Raw genomic sequence first — 17,604 nt, forward strand, 5'->3', positions numbered from 1 at the left:
ATTTCTACTCCACTACATCTCAGAGACAAATATTATACTTTTACTCCACTACAATTATTTGAAAACGTTAGTTACTAGTTACTTTGTAGATTTTGATTATTATTACAAAATACAATAACCACAGCCCTATATATTTTGGCCATTTGAAAATAGCCGATTATTGATCTGCTATTTTCAAAAGATTTTTAATACATTTTGAACTTGTTGCATAATGAGTACTTTAATTTTGGTACTTTAAGTACATTTTGATGCCGATACTTTTGTACTTTTACTTGAATTCCGGACTTTTACTTGTAACTGAGTATTTCTACATTGCGGTATTGATACTTTTACTTCAGTGAAACATGTGAGTACTTCTTCCATCACTGCTTGTTTGGGAACCACTGCCGCCAAAGTCGAAACGCGTCCAACACAAGTGTCCCTGCAGCCTTCCCGTACAGACAGACCAAGGTTGCCATGTCCGCTTATTATAAGGGACTTTGGGCTTCTTTTTCTGTAAAGTTGCTAGTAGTTGCGGGTTGCGTTTTTTTGGGGGCTTGTTTCTTAAAGTGTAGTTGCTTATTTGGGCTTGGTTCCCAATCCAATGTTGTTTAAACCAGTGATTCTCAAACATTCTTATGTCAAGGACCCCCAGATTAATATGTATTTGTCTGCGGACCCCATCTGAAAATAAGTTATATGCCAGGGACCCCCCATACAAGATTTGCGTTGTGAAAATGTTGTTGTTTTTTGTTGAAAATATCAGATCTACAAGCTCACAACGCGTTGTGATGCGACGCGTTTCAAATAGCCAACGTATTATGTTTAAAGGGCGAAGGCGGGCTTGCATCTTTTGGGCTTCTTTTCATAGACTTGGTTGCTTAAGTCCTCTCACAAAACCTGGCAACACTGCCACAGAGTATGGCACGTTAACGTCTAGTCGTATTCTTCTTCTCAGTAAACATGGTGCGTAGCTCACACACACAGTCACACACAGGCCTATTTAACTCACTTTAGACCCAACACAACAACATAGCAGCTCATTGTCGTCGACAGAGAGAATGGAGACTATAATGGAGGACGAGACCAGACCCAGGAAGGTAAAGACAGTTTACCGTACGAAGCTTGTTAGCCACGTTAGCTTAGCATGTCGCTACCAGCTTAGCCTAGCCGTGACCGGATGTTATTGAATGTTGCTCTTTCGCTCATTTACAGTGGTGTAAAGTAACATTTACTCAAGCACTGTACTTGAGTACAATTTTGCTGTACTTTTACTTTACTGGAGTATTTCAAATTTTCTATGCTTTTACTTCTCTCATAATAATCAAAATCCACAAAGCAATTAGTAACAAAAGTTTTCAACTAATTGTAGTGGAGTAAAAGTACAATAGTTTCCTCTGCGATGTAGTGGAATAAAATTATTGAAAATTGGAAATACTCAAGTAGCGTATATTATGTAAAAATTGTACTTAAGTACAGTACTTGAGTAAATGTACTTAGTTACTTTCCACTACTGCTTGTAGATCTGCTCTTTTTGCCAAGCAGGCAGGCACTTCAATGTGAAAATGGCATTTTATTCCCCCAAATATGAAAAAGTAATGAATACAACTATGCTTTGGAAAATCCTCTGAAATAATGTAAAGCAGAGGTCTTCAACAGGGGGTCCGCGAAATTGTTGTTTGATTAAACAATATTTTTGTTTTGTTTTGTTTTTTTCCTCCAAAATGTATGTTTAAAGACAATTTGACATTTTGGGGGAAAAAAACTAAATAAACAAAAATATTGTTTAATCAAACAACAATTTCGTGGACCCCCTGCAGTATACATGAATCCATAGCAAACAGAAAAATGGAGGCACAATAACATGGTATATGTTTATACATATTTTGTAGAGAATTTTTATTTTGCACACCTACTGGGGCAGGTGCGTAGGAGCAGGCAATATAAAACACAATTGTATACATAAATATACAATATATGTGGTAGCCCCCCCTACCCTACGAGGTAGGGGGTCCCTGCTCCATCTCCCCATCAGTTTGGGGGTCCCTGGCCTGAAAAGGTCGAAGACCCCTGATGTAAAGTATACATGATCTGAACAATGAACATGCACTGTACATCCTTTTCAGATCTAGAATCTACCCATCAACTTATTGTGTATGTCATAACTCATAATGACTATATCCACAGGTTTTGTAGCAACATTGTTGAAATATTAGGCCTTACATGTCAACTATAATTAAAGCATGTTTTTGAGTCATGTATACTTTACCTTATTTTAGACCATAATCCAAAGCACACATTTATTCTTTATTTATTTTTTACATTATGGAAAGAAATAGCCAATTTAACATTGAGGTGCCCAGACTTCTCAGGCGCCCACTCTTAATACCGACTATACATTGTCAAGACGCCTCTCATCAGGGGCCAGGTGACCCCATCATCCTGTTCATCATGTTTGTGTTTCATCCACATCAGAGGCATGGGGAGGACGATGAGGAGAGGTCTGAGAATGACGATTACGTTCCATACGTCCCTGTCAAGATCAGAAAACAGCAAATGGCAAGTACAAAAATAACATGACGATAATGGATGGAGGACAGGACACAAGGCCGCTGTCATATTAACACTTTTTGGGCGGGAACCCCTTTTTGTAACAATACCTTTCAGGACGGGAACCCATTTTGAAGTTGTTGTTGCTATGTACAGTATGTAGCAACATAATTTTTTTGTAATTTTTGAATAAATATTTGAAGTTTTTCAGAAAACTTAGGTCAGGATTTAGAAGGCGTTTTTAGAATCGGCCTAAGGTCTAAATGGGTTAACACATTCACTGTCAGGGGTTTTCTAAAACAGTCTGTAGCTTTTTTAAGCATTCTGTCTAATCTTTCAAGAACCATAGAATATTTATCTCCAGTATGATCGATCCCCTGATGGTTGCTAATCACGGAGGGTTTCACTGTGCTTCCGTGAAGAAAAAACAAAATGTCATCGTGACCTCCCGTTCGCTTGTTATACCCAGTTGAAAATAGCATGTTTCGCCAAAAATACATAGTAAAACACTGGAGCCGATATACAGAATATTTCCCAAATACTTTAACCAGGAAGTGAGCAGTAAATCTTTGGATCACGTTATCTCCTGGTTCTGTGTGAAAAAAATATATATATTATTATTTTTTTGACAGAGATCTCCGTCAATGGCAGGGAATGTGTTAAATGTATAATGTGATTCTTGCATCTTGCACAGCATCAGAAAATGTTGCGTCTGCGAGGGAAAGCAGTGGAGGAAGAGCAGAAAGACAGCGGAGGAGAGCAGAGGGACGAGGATGAAGGCCTGGGTCCTCGTTCCAACGTCAGCCTCCTGGACCAGCACCAGCACCTCAAGGAGAAAGCAGAGGGTATAGAGCACTGGTTCACAAACGTTTTTGACGTTTTTGTCTCCCCGGGACCCAAACTAGTGAAAATAGCCGATCTACAAGCTCACAACATGTCGCGAATATGCAACGTATTATCTTCCCTCTAATGAATGGATTTATTTGTATTTTTATGGAAATCTTTTGAAATAATAATGAGAAACAAAATGGAGGAAACAAAAAATAAAGGGGTATTTACTCGTGACCCATACAAATTGGTCCGCCACCCCACTGTTTGGGAAACTGTGGTATAGAGTCTATACTATACTGTCTATACCAGTGGTTCTCAAACATTTTCATGTCACGGACCCCCAAGTTCATATGTTTCAAGTTTCATGGATTCAAGTTCTGTCACCATGACTGATTTCAGTCATTTGTTTAGAATGATAATACCTAAACATCATCATTAAACTTTCAGTCTTGAGATTTTATTTTGCTTTATTCCATGGTATTTTGCCGTTAACCCCCATTTGAAAATATTTTGTGTGAGGGACTCCCAAATGTTTAAAAAAATATTCTAAATCTTTTTTGAAATTTTGAAAAAAAAGTCTCATGTATATCATGTGTCTGTTTACAGCGCGTAAGGAGTCAGCCAAGGAGAAGCAGCTGAAGGAAGAAGAAAAGATTCTTGAGAGTGTTGCGGAGGGCAGAGGTACAATGAAAGAGCCGTGAACTAGACTGCAATTGTGTTGTTGTGCATGACTACGTGTGGGTTCTGTACAAAGTTTGTGTTTTTTTAATAGATTTATCCTTGTTTTGTTATGGATAACATTAAGCTGATTAATAATCCTATTTACTCTGATGAATTTAACATGCTAAACATGAAAGCTTGCACAATGAGTTATCGGAGACTATTTCTCCCTCAGCTCTGATGTCCGTAAAGGAGATGGCCAAAGGCATCATCTACGATGATCCCATAAAAACTAGGTGAGTTATGCGCTCAAATGACTTTTGATGACTAGAAAATCGCGAGAACAACACAGAACTCCTCTAACCTGACTGTATGTCCTGTGTAGCTGGAAGGCTCCGCGCTACATCCTGAACATGCCAGGCCCCAGACACGACCGCGTCAGGAAGAAGTACCACATCCTGGTGGATGGAGAGGGAGTCCCTGCACCCATCAAGAGCTTCAGGGAGATGAAACTTCCACCAGGTTATTACCACTCACTATACCCACAAATGAAAAACCAGAACCCCACTCGGGTTGTGTATCGATTCAGCTTGTGCTAGCTAGAGAATCTAAGGAAAGAATAATCGAGGTGGGTAGTGGACCAAAATAGGGCTGGGATTATGCATATCATGATATGGCCGATGTGTTCTCTTTTCCTTGTTTAAATTGCCTTATTTTAGGCTTAAATCGCAAATCTAAAAGCTTGTAGATGTAGATTGCCTATTTTAGTAAAAATATTGTGATTATTTGTTGTTCATATCACCCAGCCCTAGACCAAAACATATACATGATTGTTATAATGCCTATAGACGAATCCACAGAGCACTGCGGTGTCAGACTCCTGCATTCTGACACCGCAGTTATGATTGTGCCATGGGAGCGCTCTATGGATTCGTCTATAGTGCCACATTAGTGATACTCTTGGCACTGAAAACATTTTTCTGTTTGCAGCTGTCCTGAAAGGGCTTAAAAAGAAGGGAATTGTGCACCCCACACCCATACAAATTCAAGGAATTCCTACAATGTGAGTATATCTCTACTTCTGTACGATCTCATTTTGAATATTTGGGTTGTGCTTCAGACAGAGATAAGCTACCGTCCTTTAAAGGCACTGTTTTTGTGTGGAGGCAGGAAGCTCGTCATGAACTTGTAACGCTTTGGCGACTCATACGGTATGCAACTGCTGCTCTTAGCAGCTAACATTAGCCATAGTTATCTCTGTTCAGATTTCAGACAGTTGGGACTTTTGGTCATTCTCAACAACGATCTCTGCTCACTCCACTCTCTGTCCTCCAGCTTAACCCGGAAATAGTGTTGTCCCAAATGGTAATTTGCTTTTGGTGGAGCCGAGACTAAAGAGGGAGTGGGCTCTCCAAGCCGCTTGGAGCGTCAAACAGTGAGGGTACATCGAGTGTAGGCTTCAGCCTGTTCTCGTCCTCTCTCCGGAAGTGTTGACTGCCTGTTCTGTTATTGGATGGACCGTCTCCTCTGGCTATGGGAGGAACGCTGTCTGGGAGATGGGGTCTAAAAAAACAGCATTGTGCTCTCACACACTTCAAAGGGATGTTTTGGAGCCAACGAAACGTTGTTCTACATGCTCCTAAAATGTAAACGTACAGTAACGTGCCTGCATGCGTGTGTTGGACGGTTTGAGGGTGAAAGTGCCCCACTTGATTGAACTGCAGAGATACTGAAGTGCATTTATAATGTATATTCTGAATAACAGTGATCAAAGCAACTGATGCAGCAAATTAAATAATGGGTTGATTTTCATTTATTCAATCATGCTGTTTGTTGTGCGAGAATGCATGTCAAACTGCTCATATATGAGAAATACAGCATCTAATATACAACATGGTATGCAGGTGAATGAGCGGGCAGGGGTGAGGAATTGGAATGTGACTGTCAGTCCAGCCGGCTTGACTCTCATATAATCCTCTCCTCCTCGCCATGCCATAAAATATTACAATAGAAGGACATCCTGATGCTGCGTTCAAAATCAGCCAAATGAATGCACCTCATCAGGCAGCATTTTACACTGATGCCATACTGCCTTCAAGGCAGACACAGCCCATGCTGTTCATGAATTGACTAGGTTTCTTTGTTTGTTTGTGTGTGTAGTCTGTCAGGCCGGGACATGATCGGCATCGCCTTCACTGGTTCAGGAAAGACGCTGGTCTTCACTCTGCCCCTCATCATGTTCTCACTGGAGCAGGAGAAAAGGCTGCCGTTCTCCAAGAGAGAAGGTCCTTATGGACTCATCATCTGTCCATCTGTAAGACATAATCACTCTGATGACTGCAGCTTAAAATGTTACATATCCACACTTCACTTTATATAGGTCAATTATGTAAAGCATGCTTAATGTCTCGAAGTCAATGAATTAAGTCTGCAAGGCTCATTTATAACAGAAATTAACAGAATTATTAACAGAAATGTCCATAAACCATCTGTACGATTGTCTCCAAGCAAAGTATTACATTGATCATGTTGTACTTATACGTAGGAATGTGCATACATTTCGTATAGCACTGAACGTGCTTTAAGCACAGGAAAACTGTTAATAAAACACCAGCCACCAAATGGAAAAAGGATTGATGTATTGAACCAAATGAGCAAAATCTTAAGTAAAAAAGGATGACAGTTTGTTTCAGAATTGACGGCAAGTCTATTTATTTTGGTTCATTACCTCGTTAACTAAAACCTTGATTTCAGCATCTGAAATCTTTCTTCTTTTTTCCCCCTAATCTTCATGTTGCTTGCTCCCTTGGGCCATGATGAATGTCAGCCATGATAACATTAGAAGAACTTCATGTAACCTAATGTTTATTTCACCCATCACCCTTTGTTGTCCAGCGAGAGTTGGCGAGGCAGACCCACGGCATCATCGAGTATTACTGTAAACTCCTGGAGGAGGAGGGAGCGCCACAGCTACGTACTGCCCTCTGCATCGGAGGGATGTCTGTCAAGGATCAGATGGAGGTGGTTAAAAAGTAAGTGCTTTGTTTTCCCTTGGATGAAGTTGTAGCATTGGTGGTAAATATTTATAGTGAAGCGTGCATCAAAATAAGAAGTCGGGTGCTTTGAGATTGACGGGTGTCGTGGAGGAATTTGGCCCCTGTGGTCCGTCTCCAGCCAAAATACTGAGGCTTCTATCTTTGTATATAAGATCATTATTAAAACCCATTAAGACCTGGAAAGCCTATATGTTGTTTTATCTTTAAAACCAGGAAAGCATCTGTGTAATTTTAGATGTTGCTATGTACATAGCAACATGCTTTTTTTTAAAATACATTTTTTTAATAAAAATGTAAAGTTTTCCAGAAAACTTGGTTAGGATTTAGAAGGCATTTTAAAAATTGGCCTCAGGTCTAAATGGGTTCAGATGGATCTTCCAAATGTTTGTCACAGATGGTTCCTTGCACATTCCTGTCAAATGATTACGTTCGAAACTGTTGTGTGATGAAGTATAACATAGGGCTAAGTGGTTAATTGATTCAGTCAAATCGAAAAGAAAAAAATATATATTTAAAAACACGTCCTGATTATTCAATTAATCAATACAATAATCGCTAAGAAGATAATTCATAGTTGCAGCCGTACAGAGATGTGATCTGTCCATGTGTCCTGCAAGATAACAGTAGAGTAGGGTTGCAACTATTGATTACTTACTGCAACTATATTGGTTATTCTATCATTTACTTTTATTAATCGATTTATTAATTAAGCACTTATGCATTATTTTATAATTAGCTGCACAACGGAGTCGTGCAAAAATAGTGAAATTAGCTGATCCACAAGTTCACAGCGTGTGGCTACATACTACATCGCTAAACCCTAAATTTCACTATTTTTGAAATGTTTTATCGATTGTTTTATAAACCAAGCTTTTATTTTTTTATTATGGATTAGTTGGATTAACTGTTGCACTCCTGCAGTGGCGTCCACATGATGGTGGCCACCCCAGGCAGACTGATGGACCTGCTTCAGAAGAAGATGATCAGTCTGGACATCTGCCGCTTCCTGGCACTGGACGAGGCCGACAGGATGATTGACATGGGCTTTGAGGAGGACATCAGGACCATCTTCTCCTACTTCAAGGTCAGATTGTACTTTGTGATGGTCTGCTTCCAGGTCAGATTATACATTGTGATGGTCTGCTTCCAGGTCAGATTATACTTTGTGATGGTCTGCTTCCAGGTCAGATTATTCTTTGTGATGGTCTGCTTCCAGGTCAGATTATACTTTGTGATGGTCTGCTTCCAGGTCAGATTATACTTTGTGATGGTCTGCTTCCAGGTCAGATTATACTTTGTGATGGTCTGCTTCCAGGTCAGATTATACTTTGTGATGGTCTGCTTCCAGGTCAGATTATACTTAGTGATGGTCTGCTTCCAGGTGAGGTCAGATTATACTTTGTGATGGTCTGCTTCCAGGTCAGATTATACTTTGTGATGGTCTGCTTCCAGGTCAGATTATTCTTTCTGATGGTCTGCTTCCAGGTCAGATTATTCTTTCTGATGGTCTGCTTCCAGGTCAGATTATTCTTTCTGATGGTCTGCTTCCAGGTCAGATTATTCTTTCTGATGGTCTGCTTCCAGGTCAGATTATATTTTGTGATCTTCTGCACCTGTTTTTCACCCCCCACAACCTCCCTATGGGGTGCAAAGGATAAATATATCGATGCTGTCGGACACAAACCTTGCATCTCCATATTTCTGAATTTTGTGTTGCATCTTGGCACACGGAACACAGTGAGATATGTTATGTCATATTTTCACAGATGATCACAAAAGAAAAATTGGATTAACGTTAAACGTCAGCAAAGTTCTCCTTGCAGAATTGATGTGTGAGGTGTTGTAACTTTGTATTTGTTGTTGTTTAGGGTCAGAGACAAACCCTGCTTTTCAGTGCTACCATGCCCAAGAAGATCCAGAACTTTGCCAAGAGTGCCCTGGTTAAGCCCATCACTATAAATGTTGGCAGAGCAGGTGCTGCCAGTTTGGATGTCATCCAGGTATGTTCATCTTTTCAATGGAAGACGTTTGAACTTTGTAGTTTAAATGTGCTATACAGATACATATACTTTCCAGTCTCATTTATTTAAATGCATTGGAATAAAAACAATGGAATGTATTGGGTGGGTCTGGATAGCATCCTAGTGAACTATCCTACAGTGTGTGATCCCTGGTTGGAGATCAATCTATAGTGTGAAAACCACAACAATATATGACAGCCGATTTCAAGAAATAGACTCCTGTAGTGTGAAATGCTTAACAATCAGATGACCCCCCGTCCCCGACCACTTTAAAGGTCGTATAGTGTGTACCTGCCCTAACTCTGGGGACACAAGGCAGACCTGTCCCAGATGACCTGATAGGTCTGTATGGTTCACGATATAGAACAAGATAGCTAATGTATTTTGGCCCTGAAAGCCATTCATTGCTTTATAAACCAACAGCAGGATTCTTTTTTTGTGTGAAAATTATGTATCCACTGGATTCAAAACTATTCTCTGTGTGTGTGTGTGTGTGTGTGTGTGTGTGTGTGTGTGTGTGTAGGAAGTGGAATACGTCAAAGAGGAAGCCAAGATGGTCTACCTGCTCGAGTGTCTCCAGAAAACACCACCACCAGTCAGTAATGTCCTCATATGTAATGAAAGTCACACATACTGCACTCGCAGATTCGTCTGGTCCCAGGCTAACCGTACTTAGGGCTGTCTTGAAATGAAGATCATAACATTTTACTTGCTGATTAATTGTCATGCAAATAATTGTGATTCACTGTTTAATTGTGGTTTTGGCATTGAACATTATCAAAATTACATTTCTTTGTAAACAATTTTTTTTATCAAAATAAATAATGTGCATATTTAAAAGTTTTAACAGGGAAAATAGCCAATCTGCATTTTTTTTTAAATGTATAAACATTTTTCAATAGATAAATGTATACAGATGAATGGAAAAATTATGCGGAAAATAATTGCGATCATCTCAAATAATTGCGATTATGTAGTAATTGTGACAGACCTACACATACTGAAATAAAACAAAATTTCACCGTTGAAGGTCCTGTGTGAAACTCAGATAGTTCCTCTTTCATAATGGCAGGTGCTGATGTTTGCCGAGAAGAAAGCAGATGTGGACGCCATCCATGAGTATCTGCTACTGAAAGGAGTTGAAGCTGTGGCCATCCACGGAGGGAAGGGTAAGAAGAAGCTTCCGTTTATTACTACGGTGTCGGACGGCGAAAATAGACAATCTACAAGCGCAATGCACGATGTGTTGTGATCTTGTAGATCAGCTTTTTCTATGTGCTATTTTGGAAAGGTTTTGACAATTTTTTGACTGACATTCCCAATATAGGGATGCCAGTATTGATGTGGATAAATGCAAAAGGCATAAAAATACAGACATAAATAATAACTCTGATTTAAAAAAAGATGAATCATTTAAATATAAGGCGACACAAAGGCAATTCAAGGTACAACTTTACATAACACAGAAAGGCATTTAAGCACAAAAGGCAAAAATAAATAATGATCTAAAAAAAAAAAGACACAGGCGTAAGCTGAAATGTTAAAAATAAAATGCAGTGGAGAACATAAAAGTTTTCAGCCTTGATCTGAAAGTATTCAAAGATGGCACAAGGCTCAGATCCTTGGGAAGTTTGTTCCAATTACTGTGTGTGTGGCATAATGACTAACCACTGCGTCAGCATGTTTTGTTTGAACTCTGGGAGTAGTTAGTAGACATTTTAATGGTCTATCTATAGCCAGCAACAGACAGCCAGACACCATTAGTTTGATGATAATGTTTCTCACTATTCAAGGCTCAGGTTAAATTAGACCTTTACTCCCCCATGCGACCAATAACGTGAACACAAATGAAGATTTAAAGCTTGCACTACTTGCTCCTTCCAACGTCCTAACTTTTTTCCCCCCGGAAACCGAGGGGATATAACTACATTTCGACGTCATTCAAAACGTCAGATTTTTTTTCCGACGCTCTTGCACCTCTAGATGTCCTAACTCCCTGAAACTAGCTCAGAAAACCCGTCCGAAGCGGATCTTTTCCGACAGAAGGAGTATTGAGCTTTACAAACCTGATTTGTGCCATGGGGGCTGATATTCAAGATCTGCACTGGTGTCCGCAAAAGAGTGCTGGTCACCATGGAAATGTGCTGGGGTTTACAGAGTTTAAATCAGACAGGCTAACAACAGCTAACAATATTGTCAGATGGGGGAGGGGGTAAACGGTATAGTTTGGGCTTTTCATCAATCAAATAAACATGTTTACATGCGACGCACATTTCCCTCTTTATGCAGTGCGATCGCCTAGTTGTTTAGATTTCATAGCCTGAGAGGACGTGAACCCCACTCTCCGTTCATAGCCTGCCGTTGAGTGAGTGAAGAAGAGACCGACGGAGGCAGCTATGGTGGCCCTGAGGGGACAAAATAGTAGGCGGATAACAAGGAATGGAGTCTGACTCGATTGCGCCCTCTGCTGGTTGCATCGCGATGTCATATTTTATTGCATCGATTTAAATCGTCACCACTTTGAATCGATTTAAATCGATATACGATAAATCGTTACATGCCTAATTTTTAACGACAATCTGTGATCTGAACAAATTTGAATGTGTTTCTGTAGATTTTGACGTCCAATCCTTGCTCGATGGCAAGTGCATGCACCTTTATGACAGTCAATACATGTAGCTTGTACATACATACATACAATTTTAAATGTCTTTTAGTGTGTTCAATCTCTATATATTTTATATTTTGAATTAATTTGAGACTGTGGAACTGAAAACGCATGATCTATTTGATATGTTAATTTGGGGTCATGCTGGTGACTTCAGAATCACCAGATTTAGGACAGAGCCTTAATATGTCTCCTTGTAGTTGCTAAGCATTACCACCAGATGTCGTCAAACCATGTATGTCACACCCTGTCCTGCTTCATAGATGTCTGTGTCCCAAAGGATAAGTGCTGTATTCATTAACCCATTAAGACCTGGAACGCATCAGTGTCATTTTAGATTTCTTTGGCTATTCAAAAATAGCAGACATACAAGCTCAAAAAATATTTTTTTGGCAAATCTTTGAAATATAATCTTTGATATTTTTTTAAAGCATTAGAATTTAGAAAACATTTTTAGAATCGGCCTCAGGTCTTAATGGGTTAATATGGCACTGTCACTGTAAATGACAATGTGATGTTCATTGATGTCTTTAGATCAAGAGGAGAGAACTAAGGCCATAGAAGCATTCAAGGGGGGGTTGAAAGATGTTCTAGTTGCCACAGACGTTGCTTCCAAGGGTCTGGATTTCCCGGCTATACAGCATGTGGTGAATTATGACATGCCTGAGGAGATCGAAAACTACGGTGAGAGAATATTGTCTGTGTGATCAGAATTGGATGATGCCAGGAAATGCTTAAAATGTATGTTAACTTGAGTTTCCCCTAATTTGATATAAAACTTTTTGGTATTTTCGTTTTCAGTCCATAGAATTGGAAGGACAGGACGTTCGGGGAAAACTGGTATCGCTACAACCTTCATCAATAAAGGCTGCGGTGAGAAAAGACAAACACAAAATGAACATACAAATCCTTAGTGTCCGGCAGAAACCTTGTATCTCGATATTTCAACCTTTTTTAAAATGTTTTTTCCTTGCATTTATTCATGCCCTGCCTACTTCATCATACAAGAGTGTCGCACAAAAGCAGTGAAAATAGCAGATCTACAAGCTTTTTTTTACAATAATAAAAAGGAACAGTGTTGAACATATGAGGTTTCCAACCCGACGGTGCCGAAATACAAAATGGTGATTTTCACAATTTCAATCAATTCAATGTCTCATTGTTGGGCTCTGAACACGTGTTGTACGTTTGACCCCAGATGAGTCTGTGTTGATGGATCTGAAAGCCCTGCTGATCGAGGCCAAGCAGAAGGTTCCCCCTGTCCTCCAGGTGCTGCAGACGGGAGACGAGACCATGCTGGACATTGGAGGTGAGCCTCTTTTCTTCAAACTCCCTCACTAACGTCTCTCCTCCTCTCGGTCTAACCGCTGTTGTTGAGTCCAGATCAGTGCTTCTCAAACTTCTTCATTTCCAGGACCCCCGTAACTCTAAGAGTGTACGAATGTCCGTTTGGTACCATTTGTATTCTCTCAGAGTTACAGACCCTTTTACACCTGGCTTTAACACTTGCCTTATTTCTACGAAAGTGTTGCAAGGAATTTGCTTTTCCTGGTGATGCAGTGACAAGACAGTCTCTTTGACCTCTTTCAACCTATTTTTGGGCATACGCAAACATGGCACATCTACAGCTCGCAACGCATTGGGTTGTGAGCTTGTACATCGGCTATATCCGCCCACATGACACCATAATGAAGAATAATATATAGGACTTAAGCCTTCAAGGGGAATTGCTTAAAACATGCGCCAATAGGCCTTGCGTTAGATTGTGTATTTTAATAGCTTTTTTTTTGTTTTTTGGTGAGATCTAACGTTCATAGTGACGGAACACTATGCAACCGAGAAGGGGAAATAAACGGAAGTCTCGCTAGACGAGATTGAAATCTCGAGATTGAAATATCGTCTAGCGAGACTTCAATTTTTTTTTATTTTTTTTGCATAGTGTGAACATCAGAAAAAAAGCTATTAAAATACGCGATCTAACGCAAGGCCTATTGGCGCACGTTTTAAGCTGTGTGGGGCCCAGGATGGAGTTATGACATTTTTCTACTGTACCATTCATCATAACATCATAGAAAAGGTAAGAAAACCGTGGTTTTCCCCTTTACGTGGTTAAGAGAGGTCTGTTCACTCAGGCACCTTTGTGGGAATGCACACCCAGGAAGTAAGTTCTGATTAACACATCGACCGCCAGAGGTTAATCTCATAATGTACTCACCAGTGCCAAGGTGTTTTTGTTGTTTTTTTGTTTTTTTCATGTCGCCATAGATCTTGTTAAAATCCTTAAGATTGAGCCGTACACGGTCTGTTTACATCCGCGACATCCCACTGTATCTCCCAGTGAAAACCACGTGTCAAACGGGGTATCCATGTTGTAGTTAGAGCGGATTACGTTAAACAGAATCAGAATCAGTTTTATTGTCACATCACAGGTTTACAAGGTAAAAAAGTGGGTGAAATTCTTTTTTGTACATCGTTCCCATCGCAACGTTAGTTTCCATAGAAAGAAGAGGGGGGGGGGGGAGAAGAAGAGGGTGGGGGGCAAGTGGGAAGGAGATCAAAACAAGAGAGCAACAGAAGGCCAGACAAGTTATCTACATATTTACAAATTACCTGAGATAATAAAAAAACTAAAAAAAACTAAACTAAGGTGCCTGAGCATAGCAGCAATGTGCATGTTATACTTAAACTGTGCATGATCGACAATGGACGTTAAGGTGCTTAGAGGAAAAGGAGCACAATAAAAAAGTCAGTGTGTTATACAAGGGATTAAGGTGCAAAAGGTCAGTGCGTGTCCACCTAGAGTGGACTGACCCTAGTATAATCCGCAAGTAGCTCCATGAGGGAGTGCAACAAAAAGTCATTTGTACCTGGTGTAGTCCACAGGTGTGTCCGAGGGGGGGCTAAAGTCCAAGTCATTGTCCCTGGTATAATCCACAGGTGTGTTCAGGAAGAGCCAGAAAAGTCTGCGCCGCCTGTTGTCAGGCTGCTGAACAAGGCCTATGCCTCATTCAGGCTTATGCCCCATTCAGCATTCTGACAGCAGCCGGATTGAAACTACACCAGAACCTGGTGGTGGAACTCTTGATACTGCGGTAGAGCCCCTTGCCCGGTCGCGGTCGTTGTAGGGGGTTGAACAGTCTGTGACTTGGGTGGTGCTTGTCCTTGATGATGCGCTTGGCTTTGACCACGCACCGCTTTTTGTACAGTTCCTGGAGCGCTGGGAGCTCGATTCCCATTATCCGCTCTGCCGATCGCACTACAGTGAAATGCGAGGAGAAAAAACTACAGGAAGAGAATTGAGTTTCAGTTTCGTCTGTAGAACGAGGGCGGACGTGATCGTCAAAACCGGATCCCAAATAATTCCGTTTCCGGTCATCAAACCGGAAACGGAAGTGGATCAAAAAATTTCCGAAAGTGCACCCGGAACTTTTTAGCTCGAAAAGACCGTGGACCGTAGGGCTACGGTCTCGGCGCTTAACAGTTGGATTTAACGGACCGTAGGACTACGTTCTTGGCGGTTAATGTGTTAACAAGATAACATCTCTTTGAATGAGGAGTTGTCTAAATCAAAAGTTTGGACATACATATTATTATTTCGAATTTATATTTAGGGACATTGGTATGCAACATGGAATGTAAAAATGACTACCAATAGACATTGTCAGAACAAAAAGTACACAAAAAAAATCCTATTCTGATGTGGGGCAAAAAAAAGACAAATACACTATGACTTGTGTATCGTTCCAGAAAGTGTTGACGTCGCAAAACGATGACTTAGCATTTCACATCACTGGGCATACATTTAGCGGAAAAACACCCAGAGGTCATAGTGTACTAACTAAGTGTTACATCACGTTAACTTGTGAGCGCCTATAATGACATGCCCAGAATGAGGATGGTGACTATGACAGTGACAGAGAGTAAAAGTGCATAAGTGGTTAATAATATGCAGACAAATGTGTCGATTGGCCAGTTTTGCTTGACAGCGTAAAGTATTAACATCAACAGGATGTGTGATGGACGCAGTGTGTAGGTGAGGTTTTAGTGCTCTGTGTGTGTGTGTGTGTGTGTGAGTGATGTGTGCTGTTTGAGGTAGTGGCTTTACTGAGCACTCCATTGCCAGGGTTGCACAGTAATGAGAATGCGGGGGAGTGTGGTCTTTTTCAGGCTAGTGCAGATAGAGGGAGTCATACAAATGATATGGGGTGCAACAAAGTAAAGAACATTTAAAAATGACTCTATAGAATAATCGCTAACGCCCTGTAAATGAGTGCAGCTGCTGAACTACTGCAATAGGAAACGTGTGGAAATACCATGAAATACCATGATCTAAAAGTGTAGAACACAAATAACAATGATTACGTTTTCTTCTGATGGACAATAAGACATACACACACGGGTGTGCACGCACATCCTCCCACTAAGTCACAACCACCAATTTTAAACAGACACAAACATGCACATCCTACCACATGTAGAAAGTAAAACTCCCACACAAAACCACACTTATAACTACTTAGGTTGAAGTGGGCAATAAATCAGCTGAGCAACCAGGACGTCTATCGCTCTTACAATGCGCTAGACATGTGGTTCTCGAACCTTTTTACCCCATAACTCTTAGAGTTACAGACCTGCAAGGGTCTGTAATTTGGAACCCCCTTAAACATGCTTATAACCCCATAACAATTTGTTGAAATGAGCCCCAAAAGAGAGTATAAAATATAAATATTCATGTCACACTCACTTTTCCTCCTTTTTTTTCTCCCCCCTGGTTTTATTATTTTAATTCATTTATTGTTTCTCTAGCCTTTTATGCTAATGAATCCAGCTCTGAGAACACGTGCAACCCCCCCCCACATTCAGTGTGTGTGAAGAGCCCTGGGTTCCTGTCTTAACATGCTGTTTGTCATTACTTTCACAGGGGAGAGAGGCTGTACATTCTGTGGTGGTCTGGGTCATCGTATTACAGACTGTCCCAAGCTGGAAGCCATGCAGACCAAACAGGTGACCAACATTGGACGCAAGGACTATCTGGCTCACAGTTCCATGGACTTCTAAGACTTTTGAGGGATTATGTTAACATGGATGATTCACTGACACTCGATGAGAAACCGAGACATTCTACGACTTTTGAGGGATTTTCTTAACATGGCTAATTCGCTGATACTGATACCAAACTAGCCAATCTACAAGCTTCAACACTTCACATTGTGAGCTTTTATATAGGCTATGTTTGGGGTGGTACACCGTTGTACAACAAAGTAGAACCCCGGCGTAACACTTTGAGGTCATTTCTTTACAAGGACGTTTTACTGATACCGATACTCGAGAAACCGACAACTCTGAGGAATTTGTATTGTCTTCTGCATCATCGGATAAAGGAAGTGTATTTTCACAGGTCTGCTCTGCAAGATAAAGAACTCTTCCAAGGTACAACTTGCAGAACATCGTCATTTTATTTTGCCATTTTCCCGTACTTTTATTCTGAATACATGTTGCTTTTGTAAAATACATCTGTCATGTGATTGTAAATAAAACAACACCCACGGTGTCCTTTTGGTAAAGGGTGTTGCTGAAGTGTCGAGCACAGCGATGCAAAGGGAAGTGTGTCCCGCATGAGGAAGTAGTCATAAAACTGAAATTGTTTCGTCTTCCTTTTGCGGTGGTAAGCTGTCAGGTTGCTGACATCTTGCCCTGTACCTTTCAGAAGGACATTCAGAAATGGAACCAACTGTCTTTTGACGAAAACGAAACGGCTTTTATTTTGTGGCAGATAAAGCAACGCATTTCAGATAAAGCAACGCATTTAACATCCTGGCTAGCGTCATTACTGAACATT

General features: G+C 40.5%; 1 protein-coding gene across 1 annotated transcript; it reads left to right on the forward strand.

Moving 5' to 3' along the window:
* Nucleotides 1-894: 894 nt before the first annotated feature.
* Nucleotides 895-17,580, forward strand: ddx41 (DEAD (Asp-Glu-Ala-Asp) box polypeptide 41). The gene is made up of 17 exons (XM_080416378.1): nt 895-1,079; nt 2,455-2,538; nt 3,224-3,374; nt 3,967-4,041; nt 4,256-4,316; nt 4,406-4,542; nt 5,011-5,083; nt 6,181-6,334; nt 6,916-7,052; nt 7,998-8,160; nt 8,945-9,076; nt 9,621-9,692; nt 10,170-10,266; nt 12,300-12,449; nt 12,567-12,638; nt 12,964-13,074; nt 16,687-17,580. Exons 1-17 carry the CDS (start codon nt 1,041-1,043, stop codon nt 16,821-16,823), a joined length of 1,845 nt encoding a protein of 614 aa, XP_080272504.1. The 5' UTR covers nt 895-1,040; the 3' UTR covers nt 16,824-17,580.
* Nucleotides 17,581-17,604: the final 24 nt, after the last annotated feature.

Source organism: Gymnoscopelus braueri (genome assembly GCF_963280865.1).
Source record: "Gymnoscopelus braueri genome assembly, chromosome: 20".
NCBI lineage: Eukaryota > Metazoa > Chordata > Actinopteri > Myctophiformes > Myctophidae > Gymnoscopelus > Gymnoscopelus braueri.

Excerpts from the sequence above, each read along its gene's own strand:
- ddx41 (XM_080416378.1), top strand. The coding sequence starts at position 1,041 with ATGGAGACTATAATGGAGGACGAGACCAGACCCAGGAAG. Across the intron at positions 1,080-2,454 it reads ACGAGACCAGACCCAGGAAG|AGGCATGGGGAGGACGATGA; the intron begins GTAAAGACAGTT and ends CATCCACATCAG. Across the intron at positions 3,375-3,966 it reads CCTCAAGGAGAAAGCAGAGG|CGCGTAAGGAGTCAGCCAAG; the intron begins GTATAGAGCACT and ends GTCTGTTTACAG.